The sequence below is a fragment of the Octodon degus genome, unplaced genomic scaffold (assembly GCF_000260255.1).
Source record: "Octodon degus isolate 3935 unplaced genomic scaffold, OctDeg1.0 scaffold00115, whole genome shotgun sequence".
Taxonomy (NCBI): domain Eukaryota; kingdom Metazoa; phylum Chordata; class Mammalia; order Rodentia; family Octodontidae; genus Octodon; species Octodon degus.
In genome coordinates, this window is record NW_004524691.1 from 957,391 (window position 1) to 977,481 (window position 20,091).

At 35.1% G+C, this 20,091-nt stretch overlaps 1 protein-coding gene across 3 annotated transcripts in view; it reads left to right on the forward strand.

The window, feature by feature from the left end:
- Mme (membrane metalloendopeptidase) overlaps positions 1-20,091 on the forward strand; it is a 141,257-nt gene that overhangs the window by 99,622 nt on the left and 21,544 nt on the right. For all 3 annotated transcript variants that reach the window (XM_023699699.1, XM_023699698.1, XM_004639815.3), the window contains exons 11-16: positions 1,956-2,092; positions 2,202-2,295; positions 3,408-3,536; positions 4,355-4,453; positions 6,999-7,079; positions 8,417-8,520. In XM_023699699.1, coding sequence (XP_023555467.1) covers positions 1,956-2,092; positions 2,202-2,295; positions 3,408-3,536; positions 4,355-4,453; positions 6,999-7,079; positions 8,417-8,520 — 644 coding nt within the window. The remainder of the gene's footprint in view (positions 1-1,955; positions 2,093-2,201; positions 2,296-3,407; positions 3,537-4,354; positions 4,454-6,998; positions 7,080-8,416; positions 8,521-20,091) is intronic.

Sequence of the window (20,091 nt, forward strand, 5' to 3'; positions counted from 1 at the left end):
AAAAAAAAAAAAAAAAAACCTTATGAAAGTCAAATACTTGATACACATTTTCATTTTTAGATAAACAAAAGAAGCTTTATTTTTATAGCTAAGTTTCTTTACCTTTTGTAAAATGTTATTTAGGGTTCTTTTTAAATTAACTTTATCTAGAAAGAAATAGCAATGAGACAGTTTCAAAACAGGTTAGCAGGACTGTTTCAATAATTAAAACATTGCATACTGTTGTCTTCATAGTAGTCATTCATAATACAAGATGCAGACAGGATATCTTGTCTAAACAATATTAGTACAAATCTTCCTTCTCATGAACTAAGAGAAAGTATCTGTATATCTATCCTAATTTGTATTACTTACTACAAAATGATTCTTCATTTATATCCCCCTGTTTAGTTTTGTCAGAGATAGATATACCATTGCCATTCAAATATTGTTGGTGCATGAATTCAGCAAAACAATCTAATATAGTCTAGTAGTCCATAATAGTAGTGGATTATCCATAGGACTGGCAATGTCAGAAGTTGATGACTTGAGCCTTTTCCAGCTCAGCATATTAATATGGCTTTAAGTCTTATACCTTGTGTTTATACTTTTCTGCTGGATAGATAAGACCAAGATAAAACAACACCTGTATAACAAAAAATGTAACTTTTGTATCTAACAAGGTCAATGAAATCCTCTCAGGATTTACCCTAAAACCAAGTACAGCAGTTTGTAGATCTTTTGTCAGTGTCATTCATTTGGATGAGTCACAGTCATTGCTTGACCGTTTTTGCTCTCTGTGAAAGCCTGAGAGAATGTTTTCTCTCTGGGTGACTCTTCTTAGGCACACTCTACATCATCAATCACTTTCCTTATGGCCCCGTCTCCTTGATCAGAAAATTTGGGATACCACTGAGTTACCGGATGTTACAATACAGGTTCTCTTATGTCTTGAGTCCTCACTGACCTTGAAGAGCTGGGACCAAAATGTTGGCTATCCTGGTAGCCCTTCTTTTTCTCTAATTATTTTGGTCTGAAAACTTAAGTTGTAAACCTTCCAGAAGAGAAGCTTAATGGTATTTTTACCCCTCAACATAGGCAATTGCACTTAACATCACTATCTGTCTGAATATCAGACGCCTTACACATAACATGGAACACATATTTTTCCGACAATCATTGATATGCTAAACTTTAAATCCCTATCAAATGTGAAAAAATAGAATTTTTTTTAAAAATTAAAAAATAAACAATTACACTTTTTTACACAGAAATTTAGAAATCTAACCATATACAACATTGTAGCAGGACAGTCCTATGATATTTTTTTCCATGTCTCGGGTTTTTTTTATTACCTTTTTTAAAAAAAAGCCTTTACTTGAGAGAGAGTATAGCAGTAATTGATATGCCATTAGAAGCAGTACACATTTAGAAGACCAAAATGACAGGCATTCCAAGTATGGCCCTAGTATTACACATTGCTGTCCTCAGTGCAGTTGTTTAGTTCACAGATATCAGCATATATAGTTAGTCAGGGTGAGAATCCTACCAAGTAACTGCTAGTTTCAAAAACCTGATGGAGATTCTCAGAACCACTGCCTTAATTATCTTGTGCATATTTGTATGGTTTTGCCCCTTCCATGTTTCCTAGCTTTTCTCCTTGCTTGCTCTTCATTTAAAATGATATTTAGAATAAGAAGACTTTGAACTAGCTTTTAACTTGTATGTTCTCAAAATAAAACTTAGAAGCTTTATTTTGGCTCTTAGATGGGTGGTCTAATTCCTCTACATAGATAGAATGTTGCAGAACTCATTTTTATCCAAAAGCTGATTGAAAAACAGAAAAAAAAATCCAAAACAAACAAAAAACAGAATACTAGGGCAATCTTTAATGTCTGACCTCACCAAAGTGAAATCATGGAATCAAAGAAAGAAATCCATAATTACTTAATGTTTTGTGCCTGCTTTTTCCCCAGCCATTCAGCTGGTCAAATTTCACAAATGAAATCATGTCAACTGTGAATATTAATATTCCAAATGAGGAAGAGGTGGTTGTGTATGCTCCAGAATATTTAATCAAACTTAAGCCCATTCTTACCAAATATTCTGCCAGGTAGGTATGTCAAAGTGCCCATGTCCTCAAAGTTTACATTTCATATCACTCTTTAGAAGCTTTGCAGCCTCATCTTTTCTGTTGCTGGGTGGTGGGTTTTTTTATACAGAGATCTTCAAAATTTAATGTCCTGGAGGTTCATAATGGATCTTGTAAGCAGCCTCAGCCGAACCTACAAGGAGTCCAGAAATGCTTTCCGCAAGGTGAAGAAAAAATCTCTCTTTTCTTAAGACTTAAAGCATAAGGAAATACATGGTTATGAAGGCTTGCCATGTATACTGCTAGAATGTGGTGAACTTTGCAAAAGACAAAATGCCAAATTTGGATATTTTGCACATATTTAGGGTATATGTCATCTAGGAAGGAAGTCAGTCATCGTGGCCTTTGCCATCCTACGGTCATTACCTGTGGTATTATGATCACAAAGCCTTGTAAGGAGTTACCATTGGTTAAATGAACATTTCACGAAAGAATGCTGCATTGATGTATTACTGTTTTTTGTTGATATTGTTGCTGTGTTTAAAGCTATTGCAGGGGAGTCTTTCTCAATTAACTTGATATGCAGATGCACAGAGCACAGTGAAAATATACACAGCTGGACTATATTTATTCAGACAACCCTGAGAGAATGCCCACCTGGACAAAAGACTTAGAGCTTTTACTTGGGCTGTTTTATGTTATGTAAGCAGTCAGCATTTTAGCCTCATGTAAGGGGAGTGGGCAGTAGGGGTTGAGAAAGGAGAAATTCTAGGAAACTTACTGGTTGGTGTTGTAGAAAGAAAATAACTGTGAGTGGTCACCAATTCCCATATGTTTAAACCTTAAAAAGAATACATAGACACATTTTTAAGCTTAAATAATATAAAAATGTTACTGTGCTAAATTTCCCTTACCTACTTGAATTGCTTTATCTATATTTACACTTATACAATTCAGTTTTTGTAAAGTACTTGAAGTTCAGTTAAAACAAGCAGAAATGCATTTTCTTGTGTGTGAGACATCCCCATTACATTTATTGAACATTACTTCACAATGATATTTATGCAGTGGCTGCCATGTTGTATTTTTCCCTTAAAGCTTTCTAGAAGGATATTAATTTCTAATATTCAAAAGCTCTACCAGGACATGCCTCTGAAAATACACATTTTCAGATACTTCTAAGAACCAGGTTGCATTTTATCAAAAGATAGGGACACCTGCTTTTTTGAGAAGTGATGAGTGTGCAAGGATTTAAATGAGATGTGAAGAATAAAGTCATGTGAAATCTGTACTCCTGCCCTCTACTCCTGGCCATTTTCTTTTTGCTCTGTTATAGGCCCTTTATGGCACAACATCAGAAACAGCAACTTGGAGACGTTGTGCAAACTATGTCAATGGGAATATGGAAAATGCTGTGGGGAGGCTTTATGTGAAAGCAGCATTTGCTGGAGAGAGCAAACATGTGGTAATGTTTCCAACACAATACATAGTTAACCCTGCAATGCACTCTTAATTTGTTTCCACTGATGGGCAATTATAATTGTCCATAATCTGGCTGAGGTTTTATTAATTAGAGAACCTCCTCCAAATAATAATATGTAATTGTATAGTAATAAATCTCACCTTCTGTCCCTCAAGAGTCTAATTATGGTTTTGGTTCCTCATGTTGTTTAATTCAAATCCAACTATCCATTTTCCAGGTACAGTGTATTTAGAAAACCTAGTCAGATGTTTTACTAAATAGTCATTTATAAACTTCTATTATCAAAAGCCCCAAAATCTTCTATTATCCAAATTAGCCAAAAATTAGTGTTGTCTTAAATACCTAGAAAATAATCAGAATTTAAATTGTAAGAAATGTACCCCAGTTTTCATTTTTATTAAAAGACAATTCAACTTAATGACACAGTAAAAAATTTATTGAAATGCTACTTCATGCTTAACTCAACCAGTAACGGTAATGACAGGTAATACAGTTTTCTTCTTATCATGAAGGTAAGGACCATTGCATTCCCAAGATAATTTTTTTTAAATTAAAATGCCTATATGTAAGAGCTATTTAATCAGAAATGTTGATAATGACAATATTGCTTTAAATAGAATGAACCAATAAGTTTATTCATCTGCATTTGAGTTTGTCTATAATTTTACATTTGTTAACATATTACATCATATAAATACGTTTACTTATGCATCACATAAGCATGTAGATCTGCTTTTTTTAATCATTATTACAATGACTTAGTGGATGGCCTAATTTGGCTTCTGTACTTTGGATTTGAGGTTGAAGATTTGATTGCACAGATAAGGAAAGTTTTTATTCAGACTTTAGATGATCTCACCTGGATGGATACTGAAACAAAAAAGAAAGCTGAAGAAAAGGTAAGGACAAGCAAGTTTATCAAAGTACAATTTTCTTCTAGGAAAAGTTTAACTTTAAACACATTCAGGAAAATCATAATCCTACTTTGTTTATAAAAATTTCAAATTATAAGGGAAGATAGCTCAGTGGCATACGTGCCTGCCTAGCAAGTGCAAAGTCCTGAGTTCAACCTCTGGTACAAAAACAAAATAAAATAAACAAACAAAAAGCCCAAATATAGTCCTTCCAGATAGCTCAGTAGATTAAGGCAGAACCAGGGGTCAGGAGATAGAGCCCCTGCCTCTGGGGCATGCTGAAACAGCAGTTGAGACTGGGCATGGTGGCGCACGTTCTTAATTCCAGCACTTGGGAGGCTGAAAGACAGGAGAATCGCTATGAGTCTGATCTGTGTAGTGAGACCCTGTACTAAATACATTAAAAAAAAAATTTAAAGTTACTTCAAGCTATAATGAAGGGATGATTTTCATGAATAAAGACTTTTTTATGATTTTCATCTTTTCTCTGCAAGAAGCTCTTCCTTTCCCTTTAAAAGAAGACTTTAGAAATAGAGAAAAATGTTATGTGAATTAATAAAGAAATAATGACTAAAATACTAGTGGTTCATATATTATATCTTTCTACAAAAATAACCTAAAAGATCATTACCAATGGTTCAAAATCATGTCCCCTTATAATTCCAGTTACACTTTTGAAACATTCCCTATTAACTTTTCACATGACCAGAAGAGAAAAACATATTAAATTTCTGACCAAGCAAATATAACGTGGTATATCATTTGTGTGTGATAACATCTATGGTTAAAGGAATACTTTTTATAGTTATTTCTATATATGTTTAGTGAGAAGCTTATATTAAAACTTTTAATGTGTTGTATGTGAACAGAAGTAAGATTTCTAAGGAAATATTAAGTTTAAAATTGCTCTATGTGTCTCTTAAATTATGTAAAATTTTGGGGAACATGTTCTATGAAAGCTATGAACTTACTGTTGTCCACAACATCCATTCTCCTATCATTAGGGTAGAAGAAAGAACAAACATTCTTTAGACTAATACAGGAGTCCATAATAAACCTATGACAATCAGTCTGTGGTCTAGCTCTCATTCAGCTTTAAACCAAATGGAAACAGTATCCTTTCTTCAGCTCTCAAAAGAGCTCTGTGGAGTGTGACTTGGGACTAGAATTCAGGTCCAGAGTTCTGACTATCTTTTCATCATTCTTGCCCATTCCTCATTCAGGTCACACTGCTTCTTTAGTGCCTTAGCTGTCTGTGACACAGCTGCATTTGATGTAAACAACTGAATGCTTCTAGATCTGCATTTCCAAAGTGTGTCATAAAACACTGGACCTGCACATTTTTCCACAGAGGAGTCCCATGGCCAAAAGAGTTTAAGGAAGTTTCTTCCAATAAAAAGTTTTTCTGATCCCAACGTAGACTAAGTAACATGCCTCTAGGGAATGGTCGTCTGGCACCAGACCTAAAATATGTTTATATTTATGTCCCTGCCTACTGTGATTCTGAACTTAGCATCTATTTTCAAATTCTAATATGTCTTACAATAAGGAAAGAGATTGTTGTTGTTTTTTTTTTTTGTATGTTATCCAAATTATTTGACTATAAGCCTTTTTATGTAGTACCTTTACTTTATGTAAAATTTGTGTCCTTGAGAGCACTTTAAGAAAAAATGTTTTTCAGGAAATAAAGCTGAAAAGAAAAAGCACTGATATATAAGGAGCGGATCATATGGAAACATAGAAGAAAGTGGGTAGAGGTATAAACTGCATTCTCCATGATCTTTAATTAATTAGCTCATTAAAAAGCAACAGGATACAATAAATCAAAAGTGAAAATATCTGTGACCAAAATGACACAAAAGTAAAAAATGCAAATAGCAAATAGGAAGCAAGTATTATTAATAATAAAATTGAGTAAATTCATTTTAAAATAATAAAAATAAAATTTAGAAATAGTAATGGAAAAAGAGTAAGTATGAGCCAGGGTAAAGAGAAAAACTTTTTCACTTCTTTAAAATGTTACTAATTTACCTTGTAGGTACACTGACTTTGTGAAAAATAAAAAGTCCAGCAATGCTAGGAACCAATATTCAGAAAAAGCATTAACGCTAAACCTGTGAAAGTCCTTATCTGTTTTCTCCACCAAATCAGTGAGGTGGAAAGATAATTATATCTTGCAAGAGTGAAAGCTCTAAATATTACTTCCTTTATAAGATTAAAGAGAGAAAACCTTCATACAAAAAACTCATAAAAATGCAGTATATGTGAAACAATAACTTTTGTCAGTTTTCATTTTGGTTTTCTTGGGAAAGCTGAAGCCTGTAAGAGTACAGTACTAAAAGCAAATTTTAAACCTTTTATTAATCCAAGGAAAAAATCCACTGCAAAGAACTCTGGTTGAGTGTTGTCAGATATTCCTTTTGTAAACTATTTAGGGTGTGTTATTCAACTGCCCATCTGGGGCAAATTATAATATTTGTTTTTGAAATTTATATAATCATTCTTATCTCCAATATTATAATTTCCACAGGCCTTAGCAATTAAAGAAAGGATAGGCTATCCTGATGACATTGTTTCGAATGATAACAAACTGAATAATGAATACGTTGAGGTAAGTCTCTGTGGAAGGCTCTGGCCAGTGATACCTGGAGCTGGCAGCACTGTCATTTCTAGCTGCAGGATGTCCAAAATTACATTAACTAGCCTAAAATTGTAGGCCTTATTATATAAAACCTTAATATGAATGCTAACACTGTATTTCCTATTCAACCTTCTATTTCACTGGACTGGGTTTATTACTTTGCTTTCCATATACTCCATTTGAAGAATAGTGAGGAAAATCTAATGTCCTTCAAAGAGCACCCAGGAGTAGACATCAACGTGATGCACAGAAGCAGCCAGCATGTGGTCCCCTTACCACCACTTTATATGGGTCTGAAATTCCAAGCATCCAGTTTCTTTAACTTTCCAATTATTTTGCCTATTGTATAAACTAGGTCATGTCTCCTACATATGAAAAACAAAAGTAAATACACTATTAGAGAACCAGAAATTGTTTTATTCTTCCCTCATAGTGTATCAACTAAAATACAAGAATTGTCTAATGTCACTCTAGCTCTGGTTTCAGACTCAGCAAAACTCCCACAGATAACTTTTTTTTTTTTTTTTTTTTTTGCGGTACTGGGGATTGAACTCAGGACCCTGAGCTTGCCAGACAAGCACTTACTCTACTGAGCTATCTCCCCCCCCCCATAACTTTGTGACCACTATCAGTATTTGATATCCTAATGATAACAAGATGATCCTTGCCTAAGTCCAGAGAGGAGTGGTGATTCATAATCTATTTTCTATTAGACTATCATGGAGGTTTCTAAGTCAAAGTGCTCTATCCTCTTTCCAAGTGCAGAGTAATTTGATTTCTCTTTCATGTGAGCTCTCTAGACCTTGAAAGTCCCGGGGCTCTTATGATAGGGATGTGGTGGCTAAGAGCATAGACTCAATGCCAATTTAATTTCCACCCATTATATAAACTTGGGCAAGTGATGAAACTGTTTCTTCAACTTAAAATAGTGATCACAGCCTTTTGTTCATAGGATTACTGAAAGGATTACATCAGTATATCTAAAATGCTGAGAACAGTGCTAGGGCTGCAGTCAGTTCTAAATAGGAATGTGCTGCTACACTCATCTGTTATATGAGGATTAGTGCAATATTGTGAGAGACTGCCCTGACATTTGGTTGATTAAAAAAATAGGCTGAAGTTGTAATTCATCTAAAATATTACTAACCTATTATACAGAATGGGGTCAATTAGAACTAAGTTGTTCTTTGATATATTTTAAATACTGTCAAATCTCATTAACTGATAAAATTCAAGAAGATATGTTTGATAAAAGTTTTGAAGATCCTGGCTTTAATATTGTTCCCAAAATCTTTTATGCAATGTAGTTGAACTACAAAGAAGATGAATACTTTGAAAACATAATTCAAAATTTGAAATTCAGCCAAAGTAAGCAACTAAAGAAGCTCCGTGAAAAAGTGGACAAAAATGAGTATGTATATTCCATTTTCTGATGTGTTCACTTAGAAGAGGGCTCCCAGAAAACTGTCAAAAAGTGCAATGTCCTCTTGATCATGAACTTCTAAAAACATCTAATTATATTATTCTGATAATATGGTCAGGAAACTAAAAAAAATTTAATTGCTTTTCATTTTATTTTATTGAGAAACAAATAGCAATGAGACAGCTTCAAAACCGATTATTAGGACAGTTTCAATAAGTAGGACATTGCATATTGTTATGTTTGTTGCTAATTGCTTTTCATTCAGGTATTCTTTAACCTCTTTCCTTAGTTTCTTATTTCACTGTCTGCTCCCTCCAATATTTTCTGGGCTATGTTCTTAAAAAACACCATAGCTTAAGGTTCAAGCCTAGTTTCTGCCACACCCTGTATCCAGGATTTTTTTCTGCTGAAGTCCTGTCTTTTTCTCTCAGCCACACAGCCCCTATCTCCATCCACTTTCTAATTTAGTTCACATGACACTTTCTTAACTCTGCAGTTGCCAAGTAGGAGATACCAGAGATCAGTCTCAATAGTAGTCTTGAAATGCTTTTAATTCTTGCTTACAAATGACATCAGTACTCACATTCACTGTTAGCTTAGTGCTTATTTGTCAATTGGATGCATCTAACATGTTTATCAGCATGTATGCTGTGCACTCAATTCCATAGAACTGCTGGTGTTGCCCTTCGTCCCATGCCTCTAGTCCTTAGAGAGCAAATGCTACACTTTTTGACCTCAAATTCTCAGCAACCAACACAGAATGTTCTAAGTTAAAACTAAATTCATGGAAAAAAAACTAAATTGATGAATGAGTTAACAAGTGAAAACTAAATATACTTATTTGATTTTGGTGTCAACACAATAAATTGTCAAAGAGATACTGGAATTATGCATCTACTCATTTATTCTTTCATTCATCCATCTTTTTTCATTCATTCATTCATATAATCTCTATTTTGGAGTACTAAATCCAAATGTCATTAAGAGGTTAAAAACCAGGAGTGAACAACAGCAGAAGGTAGACAAGACATAATGCAGCAAACTATACAGCAAAGAGGAAAATGTGTCAAGAAAGGTATAAAATACAACATACATTGAAACTGTTTAATGACAAGACAGTTCTATTCTAGTAAACTAAGTACAGTTAGGATAAAGTCACTAATGTAATTGTCAGTACATCCCAGGCCTTATTCAGCGTTTGAACACCTACACCACTGAGGTGTCGTGAAACACAGACTAGCTATTTCTGACTTCTGGATTTATATTGAAAATGTTGCATTTTCAAGGGCTACTAATATCACTACAAGTTTAGTATCTGGGAAAGAACAAAGGGATATATGTATATAGAATATAGAATATATATATAATTATATGTGTATATATTTATTAATAATTGCCCTGTAAGGTCTATAAACAGGTATGGCTCAATAGTTTTTCTGAAATGACTTACACTCATAAGACATAGAAAATAATTGTATTATTTTAAAGATAGCTGCTGGGCTATCCCTTGGTTTATTTCTTCTGAAGTTAATATAGTCTCAGTTTTATAACCATATTATGATATAGTTTATATTTTTTATTCCCTGTCCTTACATTATTGATTATTTTCTGAGTCTCTCTTTAAGACAGATAGTCAAAATGGGTACATTTTCATGATGGTTCCATCAGTGATATGAGTATTTCAGTAGTACATTTGGGGTCCTTTACATCATTTTCTGAAGGTCACAAATTTATTATAACTTCTCAGGTCTTTTCTACAACTGAATGGCAGCTTTTCTTCTTTCCCCACATTCTGTTTCTGTACTAAATGAAAAGGTTAAAAAAACTGGCTGTGTACTGGACTCACTTGAGCAATATTCAAGAGGAAACATTCCCCTGTTCATCCTCCCCAGACCATGATGTATATGCTCTGTGACCAGGACCCAGGAACTAGACTTCCTGATAGGTACATCCCACTCTCCAATTGGGAATCCCAGAATTCATGTTCATTTCTTTTCACATCATTTCCTTCAAAATAGCCAGAAACACTTTGACAACGATTGCATCAAATAGTTAGGACTGAGCCTGTAGAATATAGTGCGATACAATTCCTCTGATTTTATTCTGGTTTCTTGCAGTCAATGTGTCTGACTTATTTTGCACATGCTTAGTAGTAACAAAGTCCCTATTTTGTTGGCTTTTTTCCTTTTTATGTAGCATTAGTTAAAGTTCTCATTCTGTATATTTAAACAAACAATAACTATTGCTTGTAATTTGTTCACATAGCCTGCAAGTACTTTTCAGAGAATCAGATTTTCTAATTCTCAGTATCTTCAGTCCCAAGGTCTTTTAGGAAAAATATATGTCCTATACCCAAAATTGAAGGGATATAATTGAGATCATTGACTCCTATACAGTTGTATTGTAAGGTGCTTAGAGAATTAATGATAAATTGAATTTTCAAGATACTGATTTATTTAGTAACAGTAAACTTCTAGACATTGTCTTTACCCAGTACACATTAGACAAACTCATAGCTTCTTCACATCTCCTACAATTTCTATAACAACTAAATATTTACATCTGACCCACATTAATCTGATGAGTTCTAGACTTAAATGTAGAGCTCATTATTAAGTGCCATATACTCAGCGACCCTACACAGTATTTGTCACTTAGGCAAAAGCCAATGATTTTTTTCTCCCTGTATCTGCCTGTGTCCTGAAAACCTCATCTTATTTTTACTACCAAGACAACTACTAGGGAGCCATCTTAATTAATTGACATCTAATTCAGATCTCCATCCAAAGAAAAGGTCTACACCTACTTACTGCTCCTTAAACTATTCATAGCAATGGAGAGAAGCATCTCCATCCCACCTTCCACAGCATAACTTCATTCATTGAGACGTTTCTTATTGACCACCGGAATTACTCACACATCTTCAGTTTGTCCTCACACTACTGTCCCAGAGATACTTTTGAAAGCACATTGAGTCAGTTTTTTCCTGATGCAAACCTCTCAGTGGATCCATGAGGCCTAGCTCCCAAAGAGCAAACCTTTTAAAAAGAAATCTATCTCCCCCTAGCTTTCCAGTGTTCCATCAGATGTCCCCTCCTGTCCCTCCATCAGATTGTACCCACACATTCACCCATCCGAATCATCTCCAAAGCATTGCTCTGTCGTTCCCCTCTTTCTTTTTCTCACTTTACACCACCCTTTCCCCCTTCTTCATTGAACATAAATCTCCCCATTCTTCTTCAATTTAAATTAAATTTTACTTCCTTCATCATGGACCCTTGTACCTGAGTTGCACTTCACACATTTTTGTCGAAGCACCAATAGTTTTGTTACTGGACAAATCTTGTTTAAAGAAAATAACTGTGTATTTGTGTCACTGGAGCTTGAATGCTAATGAACAGAATGGAGGCCCTTTGTAAATGTTCATGGAGTGAGCACTGGTAAAATGGTCAGTTTATACTGCTGCTGATGAAGTTAACTTAGCTGCTGCAGTAAAGATGGCTACCTCTTGGGATTTTTTCATCATGGTTGTTAAAGACATACAGCATCATCTTTGCTGCTTTCTCTGCTTAACAAATTCAAAAAATTAAAGAAATCAGGAAATCTACATGTGATACATCCAAGTTAATAATTTAGCTAAAAAGAGCCTTCTTTTAATCTTTTTTTATGAGCAGAATATATTTATTGAGAAAGAAAGCTCCTGTCTGAGAGAGGGACAGGAGAGGGGCTCGAGCAGGTAGTTTCCCCCTTCTTTTTATCTTGTGAGCAGCTGGTACAAAGGATAGGGATTTAAATTTTAAAAGTTCATGTGGTTTCTGAGTTCTTGGCATATACTTCTAGATTTATCCCAAGTACTGTCTCCTAGGAATTGTCATGTTGTTAACTAAAGAGAGTGCTGAATTAGAAATGTAGTAAAATTTACTGACAATATTGCTTAATAATATCACCAAAATTATTTCCTTATAGTGACACCATTATTCCCTTATAGTTAATGGAGCAAAGACAAGCCCTATAAAAAAGAATATATTCAAGAACAAAACAAAATGAATCATTTCATTGGGTTTGGACCTGATTTTTTATTAGTTTCTCAGGACACACCTTCCGTGATAAAATGGTAACTAGTAGTACCAGTATTTTTGAATCATCACGGCTGAGCATGGAGTTACTTTTCTAAACTACAAATGCTTTTTTTATTCATGCATCTTTCATGCTGTTATGCATCAAAAGAAAAACACACTGCTACAGAGAGAATACAATTAAGCAAATATTTATTGCTCAGCTCCCATGTGCAAAGCCTTGTGCTAAACAGAGCAGAATGTAGAAAGATGAATACGATGATGCTCTTCACATAGGCACCAATAAAATACTGGATAGGGGAGGTGGGTAAACTTAAATCCAAGGAACCAAAGAAGCATAAGTTTTGTTGGGTGTTATAAGAAGGAACAAAAGTGATAGCATAGTGCTTTTGTTAAAAGAACACAAAAACTTTTATTATTAAAACGTTTTCTGGAAATAATATGTCACCATTTAATTTGATATTGAGAGGCCAGGCACTCAGGATGCTGAGGCAGAAAGGTTACCATGAGTTTGAAACCACACTGGCCTATGCAGTGGAGGCAAGGCCAGCCTGAACTACATATCAAGATCCTAAATTTTAAAAAAATATTGAGGTGAATAGAGAATGCCCAAAACACAAAACAAAAATAATTGACTCATGTCTTCTAAGTTGCTTTAAGTCTGATATATTTCTAACCCAGGGTCCTTAGCTGGTGACAAAGCTCAGAACCACTGGTGCTAGAACCCAAGAGCTGTAGCTCTGTGAATCTTTTGAAAAGGTCAGCACAACCAAACATTATAACTGGCACCCTGAAAAGTGAAACCATAGCTTCACCCCCATGATGAGTCACCAGTACCTTTTTAGGGTCCCTGCTCTTCCTGTTGCCACCTTTAGCCTTTCTAAATCATGTGCTTCCCCTAGTCACAAAATGAACAGGCTGCAGTACACTGTATAATATATGGAGGGCTCTAGTTCTTGCCCCCAAATTCCACAGCCTTTGCTGTGAAGTTTTGATTACAGTGAGGGCATTTTCCACTTTGACTTCTTTATACTCAGTGACCCAAGAGGAAAAGGGTGGATTCCTGAGAGGTAAGAAAGTTCCTCAGTTCTTTCTAAACTCTCCTTTCTGCTTTGTCTCCTTTACCAGTGTTTACAGAACCACTTGATAATGAAGCGCTGTATCGTTAAACTTGGATAAAACAAAAATAGTTATGTGGGACTTGGGAAAATTGGTGCCTCAGAGACAGAAAGCAGACAGAATCTGTCCAGGGTAGGTAGCAGAGTGCTGGAGACTCAAGATCAATCTCCACAAATCTGAAATGAAAGAAATATTTAAAAGATTATCTACCTCTGACTCCCCTTGAAAAATCAAATAAAAGATAGGTAAACTACACTGGACAAGCCACCTGTTTCCCACGGCAGTATCTGGCATGGCCTGTTTGTGTTCTGTACATGTTGTAATAGATTGAACCTTTAGATTTGATTCTTTTATACCCCCATTAAGCCAACAGAGTTTTTTCAGTGTGTTCCTGGGTGGTAAGCAAAACATTTGAAGTGTAAAAACAGTTCTGCTTTTTAATTAGCACCCAGAAAAGGGTTTTGTTCTGTTTTGTTTTCAGCATGGCTAGATGATATATTTCAGATGGAGAAGCTGAATAATTTAAGGGTAGAAGTTTTAAGTAGGTTTTTTTTTAATTGTAAGGCATTTCAGCCACAAGCAACATAATGAAAAGGCTCAAACATTACATTTAAAGGGGAGGACTTTTCACATGAATCCTGGAAATTTTATTCCAGTTAGTGTCTGGATGGACTGTGCTCAAGTGCAACAGGCCCACTATAATCACTAGAAGAGCAGTGCCCTTCACTTTCCCAGAGCTCCAGATGAGCTAGTTCAGCCTCAGGAACATGGAGGACCCATTGATATGCCAAGATGAATGATTTGTTCAGTGCCTATAGTGTTCCTAACAATGTCCTAAACCCTAGGGATTCAATTAAGAACAAACTATGGAGAGCTGGTGAGACAGCTCTGCTGACTAAGCACCTGCTTAGGCAAGCGTAGCGACCAGAGTTCAATCCCAGGTATCACATGCTGCACAAGTTCTGCCTCTGGAAACACTGAACCAGCCACCAAGACTGGGCAAAGTGGCACATGCCTGTAATCCCAGCACTGGAGAAGCTGAAAACAGAAACATCACTAGGAGGTCAAGCTGCATAGTGAGACCTCCATACTAAATACATTGAAAAAGGTACAAACTGCATAAAATCCCCACCTCCATGGGGTTGTCATGTACGAAGTTAGGCAATAGCCTTGTGAGAAGTTAAGTAAGTGTTATAGATAATGTGGACTGGAAGACATTGTAATTTTTCATTTTAAGTTCCAAGGGTCATTTTAAATCAAGAGAAGTCACCAAAAGAAAATTCTGACTGAAGTGATTCATCCCCTACATGGTTCCAGAATTGGAAATTTCTCTGAATTTGGCTTTCCACTTATATGTGTAAACACACACATGTGTACACTTATATAAATTCCTCAAAGACTAAAATTATTGCTCTTGGTTTCCAGACTTAGTATTGCACAAAAATTGCTATTGGTGTCTAGGAAGAAAGTTAGGGTAGGGAATTCCTATTACTGTTCATTGAAAGAGACATAGATCTCATTTCCATCAAAATGAGGGTTCTGGAAAGAACATGCACTGTGGAATCAGGACACAGTAACAGAGGTGAAGAGGGGGAGTTGGCTGACCGAGTAGATTTTGATTTTGCCACTTATTGAGCTGTGTGATGAAGATAACTTCTGAGGTTTCATTTTTTTTTTCTTTGCAAATGGATGTTTATTGACTTTTGCATTGTCTGGTTGTTGTTCTTTGTGCTGTACACTGTGCCTGGTACATAGCCTAAGTGCCCATTAAGTGGTAACTCTTGTCTCATAATCTGGTCAAGACAGATAATGTGATATGATTTCAGGGCAGTGCAGAAACCAGTATCCTAAACTTATTAGGGCAAGTGGACACTGAGTGTAAAAAAGTAATTAGAAATTATTACCCTTATTTTTAAAGAGACTTAGAAGAAAAATTGTATTAATCACAGTAATAAAATTTTATGCATGGTGAATATCAAGTTTAATTTTAATCAAGTTTAAATTCCTGAGGAATTTCACAGGAAGATGGGCAAAATACCAGACAACCACAAGTTAAAGAAGGAAAGGTTTATTTCAGCTCACATCATTGTAGAGGTTTCATTCTGTAGTTTGCTGGCTCCAAGGCAGGATGTATGGAATAGGCCACTGCAGAAGAGAAACAGTCCATGGTATGGCAGGCAGGAAGATGTGAACCTACTTTTCCCTTTATTCCATTCAGGCTATAAACTTATTTGTTGGTGCCACCCATACCCAGGCTGGGCCTTTCCTTTATCCACACCCAGAACTATGATAAACCAATCAGTGGACAAATTTGGTTATCACATCCATAATCCAGTATCACACCCATGATCCAACCTCCTCCCAGTTGCCCCACCCATGACTGCATAAGGTTTTAGGGGGACATCTAGATACAAATCAGTACACAGGCCCTCTTGGCCTTTAGTTTAAATATTCTTTCCCCAATTAAATTATTGTGTTTATATCATAGTTAAGTAACTATGTGCCTCAGTATCTATAACTGCAAGTGGGATTACCATCTATAAAAGGATTGTTTGAAAGATGGATAACTGTATATAGAAAACATTGAAGTATCAATTTTGGGGTTTTTTTTTGTTTGTTTTGCTTTGTTTTGTTTTTTTGTCGGAACTGGGGATTGAACTCAGGCCCTTGAGCTTACCAGGCAAGTACTTATTCTACTGAGCTATCTCCCCAGCCCTCACATTGAAGTATTGATGATTGAATATCAAAAGATGGAAAGTGTTAGAGTGATTGTTGTGACTGCAAGATGAGAATTCTCCTTTCCATCCAGGTGGAACTGAAGAAGCTATAGAAAAGTTGTTGACTTGCTGATTTCAAGAGTTGCTTTGAGGTTACTGGATGCTAAGAAATTTACCTACCAAGGAAAAGGCACTAAATTTTTGGGTTTCAAAGTTACACAAGCATGAAAGAAACATTTTACTCCAACTGCTTTTTGCAATCTGATGGGTTTATTATATCCAAATGGATATAGGATTTATTTCTACCTTTGTTCTCTGTTATGAAAATAATGTCCATGTGCTTTCATTTCATCACTGTTCAGCTTCTTCAGAGTAACAAGAGATAGAAAGAAACACCTGTTCCCTCTCTTAAGTGTATTTCAGTTATATTTTGTAGCTACATTGTTAGTTTGGGTTAGAGGGCTAGCTAGTTTATAGTGACCCTTTTGTGTTCTTCTATACAATAACCCCAAACAAGAATGAACTTGACAAAGTTGCATCTCAGAAATTAAAAATAAAGTTTCTTAATTTCTAAGGTCCTATGTGCACGACACCCACATTTGTATACATACAAAGAGGAAAAGTGGAGGACTTTTGCTCTTTCTCTGAGGAAGCTGTGCACACTGTAAGGATAGCTTCTGGTGACCTACACTACCAGTTATTTCTGGAGCATATTTGCACTATTTGAATTTTTTTCTTCTTGTGGTTAGTTTCCTTTCTCTGTATTACCTTCAGGGTCAAATTTTTCTTTAATGCATGAACGGAGAAGACTCTAAATCAGGAGCAAATAAAGTTTTCATGGCATCATCATTTAATTTGAAAAATATTTTCATTGCTATTAATTTAGCTTTTATATTAACATAGTGAGATACTTCATGATTTTTGTCCCATTTATTGCCAGTTTGTGTTTGGTACAGGGTCTTCCTGTACAGCTAGGATTCGTAGTGATTCTTTTGTTTGCAGTCTCCCCAACAATGAGATTGCAGGCATGCACTATCATGCTTGGTTTCATTGGCTGGCACAGCGTACCCAGGGCAGGGCCAGCATAGCATGTGGTATCGGGGATCAAACCCCAGTACTCGCACTTGTCAGGCAGGTGCTTAGACTGCTGAGTTTTCTCTCCTGCCCTACCAAACAGTTTGGTGTATTATTTGTCATGACCCATAAAAGTCCATCCAGAATTCACTGACACTGAATCAGTATTTCATATTTGAGATCCTGAACCCTAAATCCACTGAGACTGGCCAAAATGTTAAGCAAATTTTTATATCAAGTACAGTTTTAGTAAATATAAACTGTTCATGCATAACTTTTGTTTCCTTATTTGCTGTCAAACTGTTGAGAACACGGGCTGGCCAAATAGCTCACGGATTACAGCACCTGCAAGTACAGGGGCCAGGGTTTTGATCCTCTAGCCTGCCATGCTGGACCTTCCCCAGGGCACACTGAGATGGTGATTGAGACTGGGCATGGTGGTGTGCACCTGTAATCCCAGCACTTGGGAGGCTGTAAACAGGAGAATCACTACGAGTACAATCTAGTAGTGAGACCCTGAACACCCTGTACAACCCTCCCTAAAATACAGAAGAAAAGTGTTGAGAACATGTGAGTAATACTGAATTCACACAAGTGACTATTTCTTTTTATAACATTAACTATATTGAAAATCAATAATAATTATATAACAAATTAAAAATTGTAGACAAATATTGAAATGTGAAAGATATAAGATGTAGACAGTGAATTTTAGAAAAATATTTCTACTATGAATATATAACATGAGATTAATAATAGATTGCACATTGTAAAAATTATTTTCAAACTTAAATGAATATAACAATAAAAATAGTGTAAAATAAACATGAAGAAGAAAAAGTTTACAGATCAGTCATATAACAGTTCAGTCTGTGCCAAAATCAAGAACCTTATATTTGCATATTGAAAATTCTCAAAGTAGAATGGGGTAGGCAATAGATATTTAAAGATTTAAAATTTCTGAATTTAGTTAAAATTACAGCACCACATTTCCAAGAAAAATGAACCTTTTGCACAAGAAATGTGAGTAAAATCATACCTAGATACACAAAGCTAAAATTATCAAAAGCTAATTGTAAAGAAAAAAATTATTAAAGCATACACATAGAAAAAATATTAGCTATGGAAGAAGAAAATTAAATAGCATCTTATTCCACATTAGGAAAAAAAAAGAGCAAGTGGATGAAAAACTAGATGATTTCTTCAGGGGTAGTTTAAAGTGCATTTTCCATTTTGATTCTTTTGCCATATTCATGAACTATTTGGACCTATGGTCACATTACTTGGTGTGAATATATATAGTCTTTGTACCCATGATTTTTATATATAGCATTTTCATTTATAATATTTGTTAGTCACCAAAATGAAATCCTCTTACCCTTTATAATTTCTGATCTTTCAATTTAATCTAACATCCCTGCATTTATAAATATAGTACATGTTTTCCTTGTTAGTCAACACAAATTGTGTGGGAAGCAAGTGGAATTAAATTAAAATAAATAAAATAATAATACTGCAATCATCAACATCTATGAAATAAAATATTGATGTCTTGGCTGTGATGAAATTAAAGAGGACTAATAATATCACTCATCTTATCTTGTTTAAAAATGCTTTTCTGTCCTAAAAACAAAGCAGTAAGGGAGAAACACACAGATCAACCATTCTTCTCCAAATTTATCTTCCTAAAGAAAAGTTCAGAGTTAACAACTGGATTTAAGAGAATTCTACATCCTTTATAGAAAAAGTACTAATCATTTTATTGGAGACAAAACTCATGCTTAGAGGTTATCAGACACTAATTAAGTCTACGGCCTCTAGCAGTCATTTTAAAGAAATAAAAATAGTGTTTACATCTGCCATCCACAACAGTTACTGACATTACAACTAAAATGATGATTTTGATAGGTGACTTTGTACTGCTTACTTGGCAAAATAGTTTCTAGGACAGACACTGCTTTACTTACACATTTAGTAAATTACTGCAGTCTTCTGTGAGAAGGATAATAGTTGGCACAGTACTTTGAACCCTGCAAGTGGAAGAACTACAATGAAAACATTAGGTATACACATTTTTTAATAACTTCAAGAACCTTTATTAAAACCAACATTTGGATAGTATCTCAAAAGTGAAATTCTGTGTGAGTGAAATATATTATTGACGTAATTATATGTATGTACTGACATTTAGAAAGTTGTCTGAAGTCAAGAAGTGTCCTTTTTCAAGAGTATATGTATGTTATAGTGTATTAAATTGGAAAAATCTTTCCTGTGGCACAAACATAGTTAACATAGAGTTATGCATATGCATCTTTTATCTAAGCACAAAAGTATGAGAAATTAGCTCCTATCCTCAAAAGTTCACCTGAGAGTACCGTTATACATTTTTCATATGCACCTTTCTCATCTCAAATAAACTAGACTGTTTTGCAATCAGTGACTATAATTTATAAAGCCTTTAAATTCTCTACAGAGTGGACTAGGGAGATGGCTTAGTAGAATAAGCACTTGCCTGGCAAGCTCAAGGGCCTGAGTTCAATCCCTACTTCTGCAAAAATAATAATAATAATAAT